Genomic DNA, 23,182 nt, shown 5'->3' with positions numbered 1-23,182 from the left:
GGGGAACTACAGCCGTAATTTTTCCCGAGGCCATGCAGCTTTACTGTATACATGGAGAGCTTATAATGGTCGCCTAGTCGTAGATATTGCTATAATCGCACTTTTTTCACTCCCATTTACGGAGCTTGTTAGCACTTGATGTTAGGTTGGCGCCATTAAAATGCATTGTGGTAATCGCTGCTGCTTGCTGGATCGCTGCTGTGTCTCGATGCTAATGCTGGCTCTAAATCTGGTTGTCTAGGGGTAAAAAGATGAGGTCCTGTGTTTTTGATTTGCTTTTGATTATAAGTAATGAGCGTAACCAACAAATATTTAAACTTCAAATATTTATTATTGTGGTAGCCATCTTAATTCCACTGTCCACCAAAGACAATGACACAACACAAAGTAGCACTTCTTTTATATGTTCTTTGCAATGTTTATCCACCTCGAGCAATAACACACATACACTTTACCAAAGTGACATTCAGACTCCGCTCCCGACCCTTCTTGCTGCTTGTATTTATAACCTTGTCAAAGAACTACTAAAAAGAGATATATTTTATAAGTCACATGTACATCTGTTATCGTAATTTGTGCAGAAAAGTTATTAATTTATATCGAGTGACATAATTTAACAGGTTATTAAAATGACAGACAGTTTTGTTGACTTGACAGAAAAATTCTTTGTTACAAAAGGGCCGTTTTTAGGAGTTCGTCAATAGACTTCTCTAATTTGCATAAATAAGTAAATAACATGAATTATTAAGAATTACATTGGTTTTCGTCTAAAATAGGAGTGTTTACGTGAATACTGAGTGAAAACGGTCCTAGTGAACGAATAGGTTTGGCTCTGAGCACTATGGGACTCAACTGCTGAGGTCATTAGTCCCCTAGAACTTAGAACTAGTTAAACCTAACTAACCTAAGGACATCACAAACATCCATGCCCGAGGCAGGATTCGAACCTGCGACCGTAGCGGTCTTGCGGTTCCAGACTGCAGCGCCTTTAACCGCACGGCCACTTCGGCCGGCTGAACGAATAGGTTTCACTGGGTGATTTTTATTTAAGGAGATCCAAAATACATAAGTTGGCCACTATTTTTCGTACTTCATATTAATTATTTAAGATGAACTTAGTGTTTTTACTTGATGACATTTACTGTATCAGTGATCACACTAACTTTTGTGTGGGCCAGTTATTCAGTATAATTTAATGGGTTGACTGTTTATGGAGACATGTTATGCAATCATTGTTAACATACACAATCACTATTCTTTAATCATAACTGTTAAATTGGTTGAATTTGGAGGGTATCGCATACTTCGGTAAAGTAAAGCCTTTAATAGGTTCCGTTACAAGCTGCATCAAACCAGTCTCTGGACTGAAGACTGCAACAACAATAATACATCTTGCTCACCAGATGGAAGAGTTTTGTCATGGCTGGCTTAATGTAAACAGTAGCGATCTTTCAGCAGATCCTTGGGTTACTCCCCAGATTGCTTTTACGTCTGTCAGTTTCGCCCCACGATTTAGTAATCCCAGCGGCCAGGGCACACTCCGCCGCCCTCCGCCGGCGAGAGCCGCCGGTGAGCGACTGCCCGCCCGCTGTCCCCGCCTCAAGGTCAGCCGGCTGCACGAGGCCCACTTGTTCGTTTTGGCGCCGCCTCACACGGATGCCAACGTCTGAGCGGCAGCAGAAGTGTACCTCGTAGCCATCACCCAGGCGGCCACCCCGTACCACGGAAACCGCTGCCGTAATCCCCCGCCCCCTTTGGAGTTTCCCACCCAGCAGCCTCGAACGCCCCCGTGGCTGAAGTCTTCGGACGAGTCGCTGCCGCTCGCAGCGTGCACAGCCGGCCGCCGGGTTGGCACTGCGCATGCGCGGAGCGTTGACCGCGCTCCAGGTAGCGGAGTCCAGCGCAGCGTCCCGCGCCGACGTATCCGCCACCGCCGCCGCCGCTGCTGCTGCCCGCGCCTTCTCAAGCAGGTGAGTGCGTTTGGTTTCCTCTGCTACCATAACACGTGCCTTTGCGCCGGCTGTCTTATGTCGCCTCGTCGGCGAGCACGCACTATTGTGTAGCCGAAGTGCTGAGTGACCTGACATAACCGGTGCTGTGGGAACAACGTCAGACTACAAAGGGTGCCCGGCGAGCAGGCCTTTAATTAAGAAAACTGGAGAGGAATTCCGCGTTGTGCAAGACACGCGTTTGGTGTTGTTTGACCCAGACATTTTGCAGCCTTTTAAGTAATACCTTCAATGACATTCTTGTTTATTTCCTTTCCGAAAAATTGTTACGTGTTAACCTCTTGTGTACGTTATATGAATATTGGCTCAAAAATATTTTCATTTGTAAAAGAAAGCGATCATTACACGTCACATGTCTTCCATTAGTTAAGACACGTCACGGAGTTGAGGGAGTGTATGTTGTTATTTTACAATGTCTTTAAAGGTATTAGTTTTACATTAAATCTGAAAATAATACGGATATATATTTGTTTACATAACTCACATGACGCTGTTACTTGAGTACGATGGTTGCTTTAATTCTACCACACATTCTACAGCTTGTCCTTTGCAAACAAGCGAAAAGTTTTCTATGTACTGTTTGTCGTTCATGTCCGACTGAGATCGCTATATATATCGCTTTATTTAAAGTGTTACTGGATTTTTGATGTTGCGGTGTTATTTCACTTGACTGTGCCATGTTCAAGTACTTGTTTATTTTGTTGTTGTAGTTTCTCGTCGTTACACATGCATATTTTATAGCTTGTCAGTCAAGCGCGAAGTATCTGCTGCCATTTCACATGTTGTTGTAGCTATGTTGTGTTCATTTGTTTCTTTTTGTTTTTTTGGGGGGGGTATGGCGCGTGATTTAAAGTGTTGTTGACGTTTGAGATGTTTAGCTTCGCTTGTGTGTGTGTGTGTGTGTGTGTGTGTGTGTGTGCGTGTATGTGTCAGAGAGAGAGAGAGAGAGAGAGAGAGAGAGAGAGAGAGAGAGAAGGGGGTGGTGGGTAAGAGGGAGGGAGGGCGAGAAACAGGGGGGCGGGGGGGGGGGGGGGGAATGGGGCGGAGGAGCTACGGGGAGAGATGTGGAATGAGTGGCCTGGACTAAAGGTACAGATTTCGATTGTAGAGTGTGACCAAATACAATTTGGGGGAGGGGTTAAATATACACCTCTGTTATTGTGGCAAAGACTGTTTCATTGCACAGTGATATGTATTTATTTGCCATTTACTTCCTTTCCAAGAGCTATTGATTTTCGACGTGATAATTTTCGTCTCTTGTTGATTTATGGTAGAGGCTGATATTAGCTGTAAGAATTTTCAAATCAGTTTCTAATTTCGTGGGGTGGTCATGTCGTGGAATTAGATCACCAGCAAATGTTGATTAGATGCTGTTATTTTCCAGTACTCTGACATGTTCTGTATGCCTGCTTCTAAAATTCCTACATGTTTGGCCCATGTACTACAGGCGCGCGACCGCAGCGGTCGCAGGTTCGAATCCTGCCTCGGGCATGGATGTGTGTGATGTCCTTAGGTTAGTTAGGTTTAAGTAGTTCTAAGTTCTAGGGGACTGATGACCTCAGAAGTTAAGTCCCATAGTGCTCATAGCCATTTGAACCATGTACTACAGGCGCAAACAACGTTGACACTCGGCGCGGTAGCTGATGGGAGTGACTGCAAAGGCATTTCCCATTTACAGTGGCTCCCATCAGCTACCGCGCCGAGTGTCAACTCTGTTTGCGCGAACAATTTACAGATTGATAGCAACTGAAGGTTAATTGGCGTATACCAGTATGGCTGCATTTATCAGTGTCTGTATTGTGTTGCTGGTTCAGTAGACCTTTGCTGTAGTGTATTCTTGTCATTTTAGTATGTTGCCCACCCCGTACCTAACGAATACACGCCAAAGTGTAATAAAACACACACTGCTACAATGACAGAAGTATATAAATAACATGTCGTCTTCTTCCCCCCCCCTCTCTCCGCCATCTCTCTCTCTCTCTCTCTCTCTCTCTCTCTCTCTCTCTCTCTCACACACACACACACACACACACACACACGTCAACAACACTTTCAATCACGCGCCACGCCATAAGCAAACAAACACGTAACGAAACAAACGAGAATCCTATTGCTACAACGCGTGAAATGGTGGCAGATAATTTGAGCTTGACTGACAAACTGTACAAAATGCACGTGTAACAACAAGAAATGGCAATAGCAAAAAAAAAGTACTTTAACACTACACAATAAAGTGAAGCAACACTGCAACATCGAAAAACAGGAAGTAGCATGATAAATAAAACGATATACATAGCGATTCTCAGTCGGGAATGGACGACAAACAGAAAATAGAAAACGTTTCCCTTGTTTGCAGAAGACAAGCTGTAGAATGTGTGGTATAATTAAAGTACCCATCACACACAAGTAACGGGGTCATGTGAGGTATGTATGAATTTATCTGTATAACTTCCAAATTTAATATACCGTAAAGCTAATACCTTTAAACATATAGTAAATGAACAACATACAATGGCTCAACTCAGTGACGTGAGTCGCAATTGTATACTGTGTGGAAATTAATGTAAAATATGTGACACCTAATGATCGCTTCCTTTAACAAATGTAAATATTCATGTAACATACACAAGATGTTAACGCGTAACAATAATTTTTCAGAAAAGTGTTGAAACATCTCTTGGGTACAACAAAACTAAGACGGTGTTTCGCATAACGCGGAATTCCTCTCCAATTTTTCTTAGCAAGCACAGAAAGAAGAGCTACAGTATCCAAAAGACGATTGGGCCTTTTTATCCCGAGACGAGCTCGTGTGTGTACTGCATGTTACGCAATTTCGTTTTTTGTTTGACTTGTAGGATGTGTGTGTCCACTTCGTTTCTCATCCAAAGATGCTTTGGCGAATAAGTGCCATCGTTAAGCGTTTATTATGGAAATACAGAAGCGTCCGATCTTACCCGTCGGCTTTGACCCATGACGTCACAAATACCGCGGAAACGAGTATAAACAATTCCAATATGGCGGATATAAAAACATCGCATACGTATTGTAAACACTGAAATACACAAGTTTCACAAAAAGCCTAATGACTGTAACGGGACAAGCGTGGGAAATTAGGGGTTTTTGGGTGCGGAGAAACTAAATATACAGAAATGTAGCGACCGACCGCCATTCAAAACCACGCAAAACAACGAAGTACATCAACATCACAAAACTGACCAAATACCAATACGTGTTTAAAGAACATGTATACGTAATATGAAGCAATTTGATGAACATATTGATCAAATCAATATTTTCGAATCATAGGCGGCCGCTGCCGCGGCCGCATTCCAAAAAAAAACTCCCAACCTAACCTCAAGTGGGCTACGCTACAGATCAATATGTTCATCAAATTGCTTCATATTACGTATACATGTTCATTAGTGTCAAATCAATATTTTCGAATCATAGGCGGCCGCTGCCGCGGCCGCATTCCAAAAAGAAAACTCCCAACCTAACCTCAAGTGGGCTACGCTACAGATCAATATGTTCATCAAATTGCTTCATATTACGTATACATGTTCATTAGTGTCAAATCAATATTTTCGAATCATAGGCGGCCGCTGCCGCGGCCGCATTCCAAAAAAAAACTCCCAACCTAACCTCGTATTCAGGGCTACGCTACAGATCAATGTGTAGGTCCCTTACGTGAGGGGTCAAAGCCGACGCGTGAGATCGGATGTTTCCAACCTATACCCAATACACAAAACATACATAAATAACCAAAAAAAAAAAAAACGGAACTTACCTCAAAAAAGTTCCAGCTCCACAAACTAGATTGGCCACCACAATCACACACAAATGCACACACGCACGCACGCACAGACACACACACACACACACACACACACACACACACACATACAAAAACACACACAGACACACCAACGAAAAAATACTGAACTGAAATAAAAACCCAACCCACCCAAACGTCAACCCCCTCCCCCACAACTCCAAAATACAACACACAAACACTATACAACAAAATAAACCACCCACCCACCTACCCAGCCCACCCTAACTAACCACTTTTGGTCTATACATTTTACCCACAGCCCTTAAAAAAACCCGAAGAATGCAATAGCCCTCTGGGACACTCTTCCGCCAACAGTACTCATCTAAATGAGACTGAAGGTTGGAAGAGCGCCTCTTCCCCCTCCCAAGAACTGACTTAACCGCTCCCCACATCCCCTCAATTGTGTTAGTGCAAGCCCCAGTATCATAATTCTTAAACTCTAGACTGTGGTTCACTACTAAATGATTAAATCCCCTCTCACCCAACCCCCTATATGAAGAAAACGCATCTGAAACTACTGTGGACCCCGGCTCTACATACTCCTCAATTAACCCCACTAATTCAGGCTTCGACCTCCCCTCCACAATCCTAAAAACACATTCAGTACCCCCACCCCCCTGAACAACAGCCCCCCACACCCAAAGACCAGCCACAGACTTCCCCCTCCCATACTTCCTTTTACCAAACTGCGACTCATCCACCTCCACAAGCACCCCATGCCCACCCAACTTACCCCTGTACTTAATAAATTCGGAACACACCTCGCGGCAAAAGGAATACCAGTCTAAAACAGTCCTCTCACTCACACCAGTCTCAAACGCGCAAAAACTCTGTCCGCAACTGTAACAAAAATAATACGTAATAAGCACAATCTCACGCATGGCCAATCTAGACTTCTCGAACCAGGTACCACGCCTTACAGAACGCCATATGCCATCTTTCCGGCAACACCACATGTATCCGTCCCTGGTCCGAGAGTCCGGAACTTTAACCAATTTCATAGGTTCACGGCACACACCGCACTTCACGACCTCGGCAATTAAGCCAAATAGCTGAAGAAATTTAATCAGCTCTAAAGCTGTCTCCCCCATCATAGCCCTCAACCGAGAACTATTAATCCGGTCTTTCATATCCATTCCTGCACAAAAAACCACAACCGAATACACTTAATAACAAACTCACCCGACGTACAGCAATGAGCATTAAATTAACCATTAACTCACTATTAGAAATTCCGCTTCAAATCCAACACCTGAGCAACAGAAAACTGACCCCACCACACGAAACAAACGAAACAAACGAAAACCATGAACACACCACCAGAGAGCACGACAAAGAAAAACAAGACATCTACAAACACGCCACAATCGCAAATCAAACTCCGCGCCGTAATGACGTCACACACCACAACACGCTTACGTCACGGGTCAAAGCCGACGGGTAAGATCGGACGCTTCTGTTGACCCTTTATTATTATTATTATTTGATTACTTTCTCAGACTTTTTAGAAGTCTGGTTAAGAATGGAGTGACGCGGACCTTTATCAAGCGTCACTTCCTTTTTGCTGTACGGTACATGTTATATTGCATTTAGGAACTTTCGGGTAATTGAACATGTATCAATAATTACGGATTTCTGTAATTGTATATATATGTTTGGATGTAGCTGTATTGCATTGATGTATTGGTGGATATTGTGTGGTATGACTCCTGTAGTTGATAGTATAATTGGTATGATGTCAACTTTATCCTGATGCCACATGTCTTTGACTTCCTCAGCCAGTTGGATGTATTTCTCAATTTTTTCTCCTGTTTTCTTTTGTATATTTGTTGTATTGGGTATGGATATTTCGATTAATTGTGTTAATTTCTTCTTTTTATTGGTGAGTATGATGTCAGGTTTGTTATGTGGCGTTGTTTTATCTGTTATAATGGTTCTGTTCCAGTATAATTTGTATTCATCATTCTCCAGTACATTTTGTGGTGCATACTTGTATGTAGGAACGTGTTGTTTTATAAGTTTATGTTGTAAGGCAAGCTGTTGATGTATTATTTTTGCGACATTGTCATGTCTTCTGGGGTATTCTGTATTTGCTAGTATTGTACATCCGCTTGTGATGTGATCTACTGTTTCTATTTGTTGTTTACAAAGTCTGCATTTATCTGTTGTGGTATTAGGATCTTTAATAATATGCTTGCTGTAATACCTGGTGTTTATTGTTTGATCCTGTATTGCAATCATGAATCCTTCTGTCTCACTGTATATATTGCCTTTTCTTAGCCATGTGTTGGATGCGTCTTGATCGATGTGTGGCTGTGTTAGATGATACGGGTGCTTGCCATGAAGTGTTTTCTTTTTCCAATTTACTTTCTTCGTATCTGTTGATGTTATGTGGTCTAAAGGGTTGTAGAGGTGGTTATGAAATTGTAGTGGTGTAGCCGATGTATTTATATGAGTGATTGCTTTGTGTATTTTGCTAGTTTCTGCTCGTTCTATAAAGAATTTTCTTAAATTGTCTACCTGTCCATAATGTAGGTTTTTTATATCGATAAATCCCCTTCCTCCTTCCTTTCTGCTTAATGTGAATCTTTCTGTTGCTGAATGTATGTGATGTATTCTATATTTGTGGCATTGTGAGCGTGTAAGTGTATTGAGTGCTTCTAGGTCTGTGTTACTCCATTTCACTACTCCAAATGAGTAGGTCAATATTGGTATGGCATAAGTATTTATAGCTTTTGTCTTGTTTCTTGCTGTCAATTCTGTTTTCAGTATTTTTGTTAGTCTTTGTCTATATTTTTCTTTTAGTTCTTCTTTAATATTTGTATTATCTATTCCTATTTTTTGTCTGTATCCTAGATATTTATAGGCATCTGTTTTTTCCATCGCTTCTATGCAGTCGCTGTGGTTATCCAACATGTAATCTTCTTGTTTAGTGTGTTTTCCCTTGACTATGCTATTTTTCTTACATTTGTCTGTTCCAAAAGCCATACTTATATCATTGCTGAATACTTCTGTTATCTTTAGTAATTGGTTGAGTTGTTGATTTGTTGCTGCCAGTAGTTTTAGATCATCCATGTATAGCAAATGTGTGATTTTGTGTGGGTATGTTCCAGTAATATTGTATCCATAATTTGTATTATTTAGCATGTTGGATAGTGGGTTCAGAGCAAGGCAGAACCAGAAAGGACTTAATGAGTCTCCTTGGTATATTCCACGCTTAATCTGTATTGGCTGTGATGTGATATTATTTGAATTTATTTGGATATTAAGTGTGGTTTTCCAATTTTTCATTACTATGTTTAGGAACTGTATCAATTTAGGATCTATTTTGTATATTTCCAATATTTGTAGTAACCATGAGTGGGGTACACTATCAAAAGCTTTTTGGTAATCAATGTATGCGTAGTGTAGCGACCTTTGTTTAGTTTTAGCTTGATATGTCACCTCTGCATCTATTATCAGTTGCTCTTTACATCCTCGTGCTCCTTTGCAACAGCCTTTTTGTTCTTCATTTATAATTTTGTTCTGTGTTGTATGTGTCATTAATTTCTGTTTAATGATTGAAGTTAATATTTTGTATATTGTTGGTAGGCATGTTATGGGGCGATATTTAGCTGGGTTCGCTGTGTCTGCTTGATCTTTAGGTTTCAGATAAGTTATTCCATGTGTAAGTGTATCAGGGAATGTGTATGGGTCTGCAATGTAACTGTTAAATAATTTAGTTAGATGTGAATGTGTTGAGGTGAACTTCTTTAACCAGAAATTTGCTATTTTATCATTTCCAGGGGCTTTCCAATTGTGAGTAGAATTAATTGCTTGGGTGACTTCATGTTGCAAAATTTTCACTTCAGGCATTTGTGGTATCATCTTGTATGTGTCTGTTTCTGTTTGTATCCACCGTGCATGCCTGTTATGTTGTACCGGGTTTGACCATATGTTGCTCCAGAAGTGTTCCATGTCTGTTATGTTTGGTGGATTGTTTATTTTAATGTGTGTGTTATCTATTGTCTGGTAAAATTTCTTTTGGTTTGTGTTGAATGTTTGGTTTTGTTTCCTTCTATTTTCACTTTTTTTGTATCTTCTGAGTCGTTTGGCTAATGCTTGTAATTTCTGCTTCTTTTCGTCTAATTGCTCTGTCGCTTCTTGTTGTGAGATTTTACCTAACCTTTTTCGTTTTTTTTCCGAGATTTCATTTCTTATAAATTGTGTTAGCTGTCCGATGTCTTTTCTCAGTTTTTCTATTCTGATCTGTAGCCTGTGTTGCCATGCTGGTTTTGTGGGTTTCTTCTGTGTGTTGGTTGGTTCTGATTATTATTATTATTATTATTATTATTATTATTGTTATTATTTATTTTTCATGTTGACCATCAATCAACAAGTTAGTAGTGTAAATGTCTCGATCGGAAGTGAATTGTTTGGTTTTTGTGGGGCTACCTTGATGCAAATACTTTACCCCCAAACAAGATTCTGCGATATCTCGTAATCATCAAGGCTTTTTTTGTGACATACGACAAGTAGGTTGTTACACATCAGAAAAAAAAGATTTAAATATAGTTTTGATTAAGTCCATTCATATATTCATATAGTACATTTTATTTATTAATTTTAAATGATAGGGTATTGTACCCATTAAGTTTTTTCATGAGTAGTGAGACACGTTTCGTGAGTTCATCCTCATTTTGAAGTGCTGTGCCAGTCTATATTAGAATTAGACAGGATCCCTTTGTCTGTATTATCCTGCCTCGCTGTTTACCAACAGTCGTCCTTGACATGCTGTTGTTGTTGTTTTTGTTGACTTCAGTCCAAACGCTGGATGGTTGCAGCTCTCTATGCTACTCTATCCTGTGCAAGCCTCATCACCTCCAAATAACTTCTGCAGCCTGCATCCTTCTGAATCTGCTAACTGTATTCATCTCTTGGTCTTCATGTACAATTTTTACTTGCCACACTTCCCTTCTGTACCAAGTTGGTGATCCCAGGATGTCTCAGAATGTGTCCTATCAACCGATCCCTTCTTCTAGTCATGTTGTGCCACAAATTCCTTTTTTTTTTCCAATTCTATTTAGTAGCTCCTCGTTAGTTATTTAATCTACCCATCTAATCTTCAGCATTCTTCTGTAGCACCACATTTTAAAAGCTTCTGTTCTCTTCTTGTATACAGTAGAACATCGCTAATTCGAACTCGTATGGTCCGACTGCCCTCTTAATCCGACAATCCCATTTCCAGTGTGTCTTTATGCCCACGGGCCGCCGCTAGTCATGATGCTAAAAAATAAAAGAGCCTTTGTTATAGTCATTCATTACATCGAATAAATCTCTACGTTTACATCAATCAACATTTTGTAGGTAGAGGTCTGCACGGATAAGAAAAGTGCAATCCGCACCGCATCCGCAAGGTCCTAATCCGCATCCGCAGCAATTAATCCGCATCCGCAAGTTCCTTATCCGCATCCGCATATATTTAATTTTTGAATGAGTAATTAATAGTAGTAGACAGTAGTACTTAGAATTATGGTATGTAATGACATAGTTATTGTTAGGGTGCCATTTCTGCGACAACTTAACTACTTTTGACTTCTTAAATCACAGGAAATGCTCTTTACCTACTCTAAAGCAGACCATTCCAAACCGGAAAGCATTGGCGCTCCGGAGCACACACAGTAGCGGTTCAGATCTCGTGAGATTGGAAACGCTATTAAAAAAAAAATAAAATTCAATGTAATAGTATTAAATGATGAAAATACGTGTATAGAAACAATTATATTTCGCTGCTCTTGTGCCAAGGCAGCTGAAAATGACAATGGTTTTAAACTGTTACTAGCATATTGTATCATATACCGACATTTTTTTTGTACTCACTGCTTGGATGTGTCAAATTTTGAAGCCATTCATGTCAGCTGATGATTATATTATAGCTTACGCGTTCAGTCCTCGTCATTTCCAGTTGAAAATATTTACAGTATTAGGCCTACACTGCAAAACGCTGGCGCACCTGTGAACAAGTTAAACTGCCAGCAATAATTGACGTTGTCCGGAAGAAATAACTCGTCTTCCGAAGAGTGACAACAAAATAAGTGGTTATAGAAATTAGGAGTGGTTGGATGAGGTAGCAGTTCCAGAGCACTCGCCACACCGTACTTGGCCCCCATATCAATAAGAAACTGTGCCGTATCGAGAAACTCAGATCCACACGCAACTTCGAATTTGCTTTCCTTCACTAATGTAAAATCACCTAATGTAAAATCACCTTTTTTCACCTTACACGAAATTGTATCCATCGATATGGTGTTCATTTGAAGAAAGAACTCTCACTGATATTTGCTACTACGCACGTTGTCACTCGATCACTACAATGCGCTAACTGAAGGCAGCGGAAAATTGCAACGGGCACCTGTCTGGTAGACAGTAGGCAGGTTTGCCACCCAGAGAGCACTTCACAGGCCACACGAAAGACACGGTCGCGGAAACGGATTAGGCGCAGGTCTCTTGGGCACAGCTACGTCGGTCGTAGCCAGGGGCTGAGGACAACACACATCTGCTCTACCCGGGCCCTGCAAGATTCCAAGAATGTCAACAGACTTGAAGTTTTGAACTAAAATTGCAACATACGTACTGGGCAGATGCCTTGCTCATTATCCACAGATGACCCGCGGATATCCGCACCGGTCGCGATTTTATCCGCCAAGTAACAAATGCCGTGGATATATCTGCGGATATCCGCATCCGCGCAGACCTCTATTAAGATTGGGAAATGGCAAAACATCGCAGCAAAATCGAAGTTGTGGTCTGCTAAGCAAAAGAACATTACAAACTTTATTTTCGTCCTGCTTAAGAGCACAACAGTTTCTATCGTGTGATTTCTCATGTTTTAAACAGTTAAGTGCAAATCAGTTGTGTGTCAGTCCAGCACTGAAATAAGATGTGTGGAGTAGTTACACTTTCACCCAGTACCATACCGTACGATAAAAACGTATTGCACAGTACAGGCATTACTGTTCATAACAATTTCGTGTTAGATATTTTAATGTGTCGCCTTTTCATTTTGTTACCGTTTTAAACTGGAACAATATTTCATACAGTTATTTCCAGTTGAAAATTAAAGTTGTACTGCACTGAATTAAAAGTTATGGGTCCATAAAAGTGATCCTCTGATAATCCGATCTTTTTGTGTTCCGATCATGCTCCCGGTCCCATAGGCATTGGATTAGCGTGGTTCTACCGTACTTTCAGAACAGACTTCCTAACACTTAAATCTGTTTTCGATGTTAACAAATTTCTCTTCTTCTGGAACGGTTTTCTTGCTGTTGCCTGTCTACATTTTATATCCTCTCTACTTCGGCCATCATCAGTTACCTTGTTGCCTAGGTAACAAAACTCATATGCTACCTTAAGTGTGTCGTGTCTTAATGTAATTTCCTCATCACCGCCTGACATATTTCGAGTACATCCCATTATTATTTTTTGTTGCTGATAGTCATCTTATTCCACATTTCAACATCATGTCCATTCAGTTCAACTGCTCTTCTAAGTCCTTTGCTGTCTCTGACAGAATTGCAATGTCACCGTTAAACCTCAAGATTTTTATTTCTTTTCCCTGAAATTTAATTCCTACCCCTAATTCTTCTTTTGTTTCCTTTACTGCTTGTTCAGTATACAGATTGAACGACATCGACGATTGCTTACAGCTCTGTTTCACGCCCTTCTCAACCACTATTTTCCTTTCATGCCCCTCGACTCGTATAACTCCCATCTGTTTTCTGGACAAGTTGTAAATAGCCTTTCGCTCCCTGTATTTTATCCCTGCTACTCTCAGAATTTCGAAGAGAGTATTACAGTCAACATTGTCAAAAGTTTTCTCTAATCTACAAATACTATAAACGTAGATTTGTTTTAATCTATCTTCTAAAATAGGTCGTACGGTCAGTATTACCTCCCGTGTTCCTACGTTTCTCCAGAATCCAAACTGATCTTCTCCCAGGTCGGCTTCCACAAGTTTTTCCCATTCTCCTGTAAAGAATTCGTGATAATATTTTGCAACCACTACTTATTAAGCTGATAGTTCGGTAATTTTCACACCTGTCAGCAACTGCTTTCTTTCGAATTTTAATTATTACATTCTTCTTGAACTGTAAGGCATTTCGCCTGCATCTTGCATACCAGATGGAAGAGTTTTGTCATCACTGGCTCGCTAAAGACTGTCAGTAGTTTTTACTGAATGTGGTGCTTTCGGAGTCTTGTATGGATCATCTATATACACTCCTGGAAATGGAAAAAGAACACATTGACACCGGTGTGTCAGACCCACCATACTTGCTCCGGACACTGCGAGAGGGCTGTACAAGCAATGATCACACGCACGGCACAGCGGACACACCAGGAACCGCGGTGTTGGCCGTCGAATGGCGCTAGCTGCGCAGCATTTGTGCACCGCCGCCGTCAGTGTCAGCCAGTTTGCCGTGGCATACGGAGCTCCATCGCAGTCTTCAACACTGGTAGCATGCCGCGACAGCGTGGACGTGAACCGTATGTGCAGTTGACGGACTTTGAGCGAGGGCGTATAGTGGGCATGCGGGAGGCCGGGTGGACGTACCGCCGAATTGCTCAACACGTGGGGCGTGAGGTCTCCACAGTACATCGATGTTGTCGCCAGTGGTCGGCGGAAGGTGCACGTGCCCGTCGACCTGGGACCGGACCGCAGCGACGCAGGGATGCACGCCAAGACCGTAGGATCCTACGCAGTGCCGTAGGGAACCGCACCGCCACTTCCCAGCAAATTAGGGACACTGTTGCTCCTGGGGTATCGGCGAGGACCATTCGCAACCGTCTCCATGAAGCTGGGCTACGGTCCCGCACACCGTTAGGCCGTCTTCCGCTCACGCCCCAACATCGTGCAGCCCGCCTCCAGTGGTGTCGCAACAGGCGTGAATGGAGGGACGAATGGAGACGTGTCGTCATCAGCGATGAGAGTCGCTTCTGCCTTGGTGCCAATGATGGTCGTATGCGTGTTTGGCGCCGTGCAGGTGAGCGCCACAATCAGGACTGCATACGACCGAGGCACACAGGGCCAACACCCGGCATCATGGTGTGGGGAGCGATCTCCTACACTGGCCGTACACCACTGGTGATCGTCGAGGGGACACTGAATAGTGCACGGTACATCCAAACCGTCATCGAACCCATCGTTCTACCATTCCTAGACCGGCAAGGGAACTTGCTGTTCCAACAGGACAATGCACGTCCGCATGTATCCCGTGCCACCCAACGTGCTCTAGAAGGTGTAAGTCAACTACCCTGGCCAGCAAGATCTCCGGATCTGTCCCCCATTGAGCATGTTTGGGACTGGATGAAGCGTCGTCTCACGCGGTCTGCACGTCCAGCACGAACGCTGGTCCAACTGAGGCGCCAGGTGGAAATGGCATGGCAAGCCGTTCCACAGGACTACATCCAGCATCTCTACGATCGTCTCCATGGGAGAATAGCAGCCTGCATTGCTGCGAAAGGTGGATATACACTGTACTAGTGCCAACATTGTGCATGCTCTGTTGCCTGTGTCTATGTGCCTGTGGTTCTGTCAGTGTGATCATGTGATGTATCTGACCCCAGGAATGTGTCAATAAAGTTTCCCCTTCCTGGGACAATGAATTCACGGTGTTCTTATTTCAATTTCCAGGAGTGTACTACTCCTACCTTACAGCTTTCCCTTCTTTGCTTAGGACTGGTTTTTCATCAGATCTCTTGACATTTATTGCCGATGCGTGAAAAATGAAAAAAGTAAAAGGTACTGTAATGAAAGTAAGCATCGAGCTAATCTACGTAACATTTCAGATGAACTTTTCCCACTGTATAACTCAATTCTTGTGGTTTAAGAGTAATTAAAAAAAAAAATTTGATGGCGAAATAGCGCTGAAAGTAGTTTAGGAATAACAAACCAAGTGTTTACCTCAACGTGAGCTAAGAATTACGATATTGTTTTCTGCGGAACAGGGCTGTCAGGAAAAGACAAATGTGCAATGGTAATTATTTTGCATGGAGCACATATTTTATAGCAAATTATTTTAATACAGACAAATACTCCTATAAATAATTTCCCGGTCTGTGCTGGGTTCGACATATTATTCGTCTTCAGTAGCCCAGGGAAAGATTTTGATACCAGTAGGAATTCTGACAAATCTGACGAAAATGATCTCGATATATTTTGATGCAGTCGTGAGCCAAGAATCATTCCACGGGCTGCTGAAAACGACTGATAAGACGAAACCGATACAGCCTCGGAATATTTTATGTGAGCATTTTACGGTAATGGACCTCACTGTTACGTGAACACTCTGTTCCATAAGCACCACACACACGATAGCGTAACTTGACAACCAACATATGTCGTGAAGCCACAGATTTGCAAATCAGACTAAAATAGCAAACTGTATAACGGGTCATTACTTATGCAAATATAAATAATAATAATAATTACGTGTGGCTCAATAGCCGGGTGCAAGCCTTTGAATTCGGAAGCTCTTCGGGGATTTCTGTGTCTGTAGTCTACCCCAGTTATCCATTCGGGGAAACGGGACCCAGTGCTTAACGCTGAATCTGAACCACGTGTCGTTGCTCACGACTCTTCACATCGTTCAGAGGTGAAAGTTGAATTAAAGACTCAAAATTTCCACGGTCCGGCTGGGAATAGATATCACAACCACACGTTTTTCAGGCACAAGCCTTAGAACTCGATAGTCCAATCACGAAAGAGAATACAAAATCCGGATATCTTTCCACCTCTCCACACTTACCGATCACCTATTTCGTTCATCACTGACGTTAGTAATTTATTAAGCCCTTTCGGGTGAAATAGTAATTCAACAACTTCAGCTACAAAAAAAAGAAAAAAAGAAAAGAAAAGGGGGGTGGACTAGGTTTGCTTGTTGTCAGCGAGAACCACTGATTCATATGAAAAGGTGAAGCCTTCAGGGGACAACACCGTGGATCAGGTCGAAAAAAATCGATTTTCGGTTTTCATCATTTTTCGCTAGATTAAGGTACTCTGAAAAGGATTTTGCTGTAAAAAATTTTTCCTGTCACTTAAAGAGCATTTTCCTACCACGTGTGTTTATGTGCCACACCCACTTTTCTGCGCCCCACTGTCAACCCACCCACTGTCAACTCTAAGCCATATGGAGATGCCATTATTAGCAAAATAGAATGTGTAGGCCATGTCCAAAAACTTTTGGGAACAAGGCTGAGAAAACTAACTGCCGATATGAGAGAAAAAAAATTAGAAGATGGAAAATTGTTGACTGGAAAGGGTCGTTTAACTAAAACTGAAAGAGAAAATTTGCAGGTATAGTATGGGCAGGCAATTAGGAGAAATAAAGAAAATCTGGAGGCAATGAAGAGAGGTGTTTGGGCCATATTCTTCCATAAGTCCTCTATTGATAAGCCATGTCATGGATTGTGTCCATCAAGAGAAAATTCGTGGTGCAAATACAATAGGGTTCAGGCAACTGGACAAACTTATTCTCGCCAGCATTCTCTTCCTGCTGCTGTTATTACAGCAATTGAACCTATTTTCGGAGACTTGGCTCATCCTGACCTTCTAAAGAAATGTCTGCATGGGCAGACACAGAACCCAAATGAATGTTTCAACAGCATAATTTGGAACCGCCTTCCTAAAACCGTATTTGTAGGCATGCATACAGTGAAACTAGGAGTTCATGATGCTGTTATTACATTTAATTGTGGTAATATTGGAAAGTGTTGGGTACTGAAAAAGCTGGGACTTAATCCTGGGCCCGCATCTCGTGGTCGTGCGGTAGCGTTCTCGCTTCCCACGCCCGGGTTTCCGGGTTCGATTCCCGGCGGGGTCAGGGATTTTCTCTGCCTCGTGATGGCTGGGTGTTGTGTGCTGTCCTTAGGTTAGTTAGGTTTAACTAGTTCTAAGTTCTAGGGGACTTATGACCACAGCAGTTGAGTCCCATAGTGCTCAGAGCCATTTTGAACTTAATCCTGGTGAATATATGATCACTAGGCTGCAACACTGCGATAAAATGAGGATAGCCGATGCAGACAGGTCTGCATCTAATATGGCCAAGAAAGCAAGGCAAACATCCAGGAAGGTGAAAAAAAAGCTGGAAGACCTGCTAGGGGCCAAAGAAGGGCCATCATATGCAGCAGGACAGGTTTAATTAACTGTAAGTAACAATTTCAAAAGTTCCTTCTTTAAAATCAATTTCCCACAAACTATAATTTGAAACGTCCGCTTTGAACAATTATACATGACTGTGCTTAAAGTGACACACAATGTTTTTAGCGCAACGCAATCTGACTTTCAAAAATCCCTACAAAAGAATGGCCCTGACTAACATTAACCTATACCTGTCACAAATCACTTACCTCACAAAAATCTTCGTTACTCGAACTACTGCAATACAGCCAGCGCCACTACTGCCAGCTAAATAAAAGATTCAAACTACGGAAGGCACTAACTACTGATAGGCATAGTTAGCGAATGAAAGATTTTAATAGAGAACACACAATGTATTTACCTTAATAGTCATAATATATATAGCAGTTCATGACATCCACTCTTACAAATTTCAAAACTCCGCCATCTCTCTCCCCACATCCACCACTGCTGGTGGCTCACCTCCAACTGCACAACGCTACGCGCTGTTAACAGCCAACTGCCCAACACTACAATGGCGAATATTACAACAATGCCACCCAGCCACAGACTGCACACAGCACAGCCAGTGATTTTCATCAGAGCGCTACGTGGCGTTACCAATATAAAAACCTAAACAGCCTACTTACATAGCCCCCATGCTCCCCACAAAAAATTTTACAAATTGTTTTGGGCAGTGGCCACTAATGATTTGAAAAAAATTTTCATAATTACAATAACAAAGAAATCAAATGCACACACTTATTGATACAATGTTGGTCAAAAGCTAAAATTTTCTCACAGTCCATAAAGATAGTCCTGATCATTCATCATAATAGTAATTACAGGTTTTTTCACAAAGTCTCATTAGTAAAAGAAATTGCACATGGAAGTAGTGGATTTCCATGCAGTCTTGAAGAAGTAGTGTTGTCCTTCCAACGGAAAGACAGTGCTGACTCTTGACATGCAGACAGGTAATGGGTCACAACAGAGCAAACCCACAGCAGAGTCAGTCGAAGTTTTGAAGAATATTGGTAGGTAGGTAATCACAGAGCAGACCCACTGTAGTCCTGGTAGAGATTGTGGTATTGGTGGGCCACCAGAGCTGCAGAGCCACTGCAGTCCTTGTAGAAATAATGGTATTGGTGGGCCATCAAAAATGCAGACCCACTGTAGTCCTTGTAGAGACGGCCAGTAGCCATCTGTTGCGACTGTGCAGGTGCACAATCACCATCGAAGAGTCTTGCGGAGAATATCGCAAGTCCATAAACCACCACTTGTGTACTCACAAAGTTTTTGGAATTGTCCTTAGAACCAGCAATGCTGTTAACCAGTCCGTTGCTGAATTATCAACACACGTGCAAACACTAACAGTCCTAACTTCTCATCTATTGTCCATATACTATGACCAACAGAAACATATGCAGTGAAATGTACCTTAATTTGAAGAACTGGTGTCTATACAATTATAAATTTACAACATAAGAATACAATTACAAAGGTACAAAATAGATCATTAAAGAACATAACAATACAGATAACATTTGTAGTAACACAGGCTTTACAAAACAATAGAAATAAACATATACATCAGTGTTACAGGAATTATGACATAAGTAAATACATAAAAGGTCAGAATAACTTTTGAAACATCAACTTTACACATGAGCATTAAAACAAAACAGAATAAATAATGTCTAAGCATATTTACAAGATAAAATAATATTATTAATGCCAATTATATTTGAGGATAACAGTATTCCTCATCATAGTGAATTTAGCTTAGTATTAGAAGAAGAAAAAATCTATGAAACTACACAGAGACAGGAAGAAAACAAATACACAAGGGTACACAAACACATAGTGGGATAACGCAAAAGGAAGGGACAGGGTTTGTTTTCAGTGTAACATTTGGTACTGCAGTCCAACCCAAAACTTCATTCCATAGATCGTTCCTCTTATTTCGACATTTGCTCCAGCCAAAAAAAAAAAAAAAATCTTATCCAAGCATGCTTTCTGTATTCTGTTCACATTCTTTTTCAAAAATAGTTTTTCTCCACTGTACACTACTTTTTTTTTCTTTTGCCAAACCATTTTCTTATAGCTTCTCAATGCATTTCTTCCAATCCATCATAGTTAGTTTCTTATATAGTCTACCCCCTCTTAAGCTAACTTAAATCTACTGAGCTCAGATGCTAAACTAAGGGACGAGGCAATGCAGCAGCATAAAACAATTAATACAAACAGCAATGAAAAAAATGGAAATTGTCAAAGCAAGCTGCAGTAAATCTAAATTACCAAGCAATGCAACATTACAACTAATATGAGCCAATGTGCAGCAACAAGAAAAATAAATCAGTAGTAAAACTAGCTTAACAGAGTAATACAAAGTGAAATTTAGTAGCACTATGCCTGGCAAACAGCAGCAGCAAATGCAATAACTTATATCTAAACATGACATAGCTCAAGCAGAAAAAATATTACACTAAAAATGGCCATGTTTAATACCTATGTCACATCTTAACACTAAAGTTATGCATCACAATTTATTCTAGAAAAGAAATTACCAAGTCACTAAAAAAAGTATTTATGCAATTCCTGTGAAGGGAAATGTCTATTTGTGCCCTCTTTTCTAAGAAAGTTTATCAGAAACGTATTCTTTACTGGGTCTGTAGACATATAGTGATATTAGTACATCTATTAAATTTTATAATAACCAATGCTGCAGTGCAGCTAGAAACTAGATATTAAAGAAAATGAGCAAATATGTACAAAGGAAGGCATAAAACATCATTCATTAGCCATATGGCATTTCATAAGGTAGTAAAAAATCTCTCAACTAGAAAGACAGTAGTCATAATCAGGTGTATAGACATAAAAATATTTCTCGTCATTTCATTAGGCATTTTAGTAAATATCATAAATTAAAAGCTCCACAGTATAATCACATGTTTTCAAGTTTGAGCGTGTCGTATTTGCGATGCTTTCTACAAAGAAATGTCAATAGCAAGGATAAATGCCTCTTTTTTTTCTCCACCTAATGGCTTTCTTTTGTCAGACGACTACCTCTCAGCTGGGCGCCCAAAACGCATTACGTCAAGGTCGCTTACCTTTCTTACTGAAATATTTACGACAGCAGTTTCCACTACAGTGACAGTCTCATATGAAAATATTTTCACAGGTTGAGAATTTGCGTTACAAATGTGTAGAAACAAAATCCTATACATATAACAGTGTTCTAAAAGTTTTCGTCGGCATTATGATACATTCGCGCATTTACACACATTTCATAACTCTTAAAGCACGATTCTTGTTTTCCAACATCCTTTTCCACAAATCAGAGTCCCTATCCACTACTCATTATTCATATACGTATTCGTCGACACTTCTTCAGTATTTCATCAAAATAAATACGTAGCATAATCAAATTCCTCATTTACGGTAACATCATCTTATTGATCATAAACATACCTCAACAGCATAATACACATCGTCGTCGTAAAAATAACATCATAACAGATCAATCACATCTCAGAATCGTCGCAGCTTCTTTCAATAATTTCAAGACCTTCAATAAAGTCATCTACCTCAAACATACTTCAAAAATCATGATCCCTTACCAAATACATCATTCTAAGCTCTCATATTATCACAATGGTTCCGAAAAAATATGAACAGTTCACAAAGTACAGACAAAATACAATTTCATAAGTGTGAAATTATCCAACTGTGTAATTGCGTAAACATGTGTCACTGACATAAAAAAATTTTGTTTCTCTGTTAAATAATCAGATAGCTGTGTAATTCTGTGTTGGAGAAATATGGTACCGATGTGTAAAGTTGTATAAGCAAATACCATATTAGCTAGGGCTCCTTGTGCTTGCCACACACACGGTACACAAAGTAAGTGTGTACCCCCCTGAGGACTAATGTAATTATACCCTCAGGTGTTACAGATTACAGCAATGGAATGAAATGTATCACGGAAAACTTTCTTTGTAATTCAAAAATCTTTAAAAATAAATGTTTTAAGTATAAAATTAATCAGTCAAATACGTGTACTGTAGCACTAAACTGTGCGTCTTGTTGCAACATAATCTCTGTAGAAGTGTCGTAGTTATCGTCCTCCGAAAGCTAAGTTCTGCAGAAGTCAATGTACTTACCTCATGATAAACAAAAGTGAAATGCTTTGCGTATAGATATCGTAGTTATTATGCTTATTGGTGTGATGAAGAAAGTACTGTACAGTAACATATTGTTGTGCCACGAAAAAGGCTGTCTCATTGTTGCTATACCACAAAAGTTACTACTATAACATGTTTTACTTTCCAGAATAATGCAGAAAAACTGTGCAGATATAAAACAGAAACACCGCAAAAGCAACATTGTAAATTGTGACTCATTAGCAGCGTCGTGATAAAATCGTGTAGCTGTCACATAAACTAACCACTGTGTCATCTGGTATCTCTCAGAAATTACTTTAAATCCAGAATGTATGTTCAAGTAAACCAAAATGTTGCATTAAAATCTCATTAGCAGTACTGGTAAATGTTCGAAGTATGTGAGCCTTATAGAAGTTACGTAATCGTGCAACTAACAAGCAAGAATGTACACACACAATAACACTGTGTCTGTTCACTATAACAATGCACTCGTAATTTCTGTTTAAATAAGTTCTCTTGGTTCTTGACTGGATATTTAACTTCAAACATTGTTGCATGTTAACAGATTCTAAGTAAAGCATACTGGTAATGTAAAGTGAAAAGTTATATGGCAGAGACAAAGTTAAAAAGCAGATTATCTCTCAATAAGCGGTTTTATATGTGAAGTGTGGTGAAATCCTTTACTCTTCATAGTACTCAGAGTTTGAACTTGAATGCAATTGTCATGCGGTATACGTCGGTAAAGAATACTGGAATTTTTCTAAAGGTTGGCGTCTATGTTATTTTTCTCTGAGCCAGCCGGCGCACGCGGCTGCCTGCTGTGCGAGTCATTGTCTGTCTCTTTCTTGGCGCGCGTCGTTATTAGGATTAGGAGACCTAACTTCTACAAATTCATCTTGTCGAGAGTGCCCTGCTCTATTTGAATCCCGCCAGTTCTGATGAAATTCAGGTCTGTCGTTACGATTATATCGTCTGTCGTCATGTCGGTAGATTCCATAGTTACTTTCTGTCGGTCACGTGG

The 23,182-nt window shown here is 40.7% G+C and overlaps 1 protein-coding gene across 1 annotated transcript in view; it reads left to right on the top strand.

Moving 5' to 3' along the window:
* The first annotated feature begins 1,850 nt into the window (after positions 1-1,850).
* The window catches only part of LOC126253356 (uncharacterized), a 152,592-nt gene continuing 131,260 nt past the window's right edge, over positions 1,851-23,182 (top strand). Inside the window, exon 1 of the mRNA XM_049954629.1 lies at positions 1,851-1,970. Within this exon, the coding sequence (XP_049810586.1) occupies positions 1,861-1,970 (110 nt within the window). The 5' untranslated portion in view covers positions 1,851-1,860. The remainder of the gene's footprint in view (positions 1,971-23,182) is intronic.

This window comes from Schistocerca nitens, chromosome 4 (genome assembly GCF_023898315.1).
Source record: "Schistocerca nitens isolate TAMUIC-IGC-003100 chromosome 4, iqSchNite1.1, whole genome shotgun sequence".
Lineage (NCBI taxonomy): Eukaryota > Metazoa > Arthropoda > Insecta > Orthoptera > Acrididae > Schistocerca > Schistocerca nitens.
This window is presented reverse-complemented; position numbering and strand designations above follow the sequence as displayed.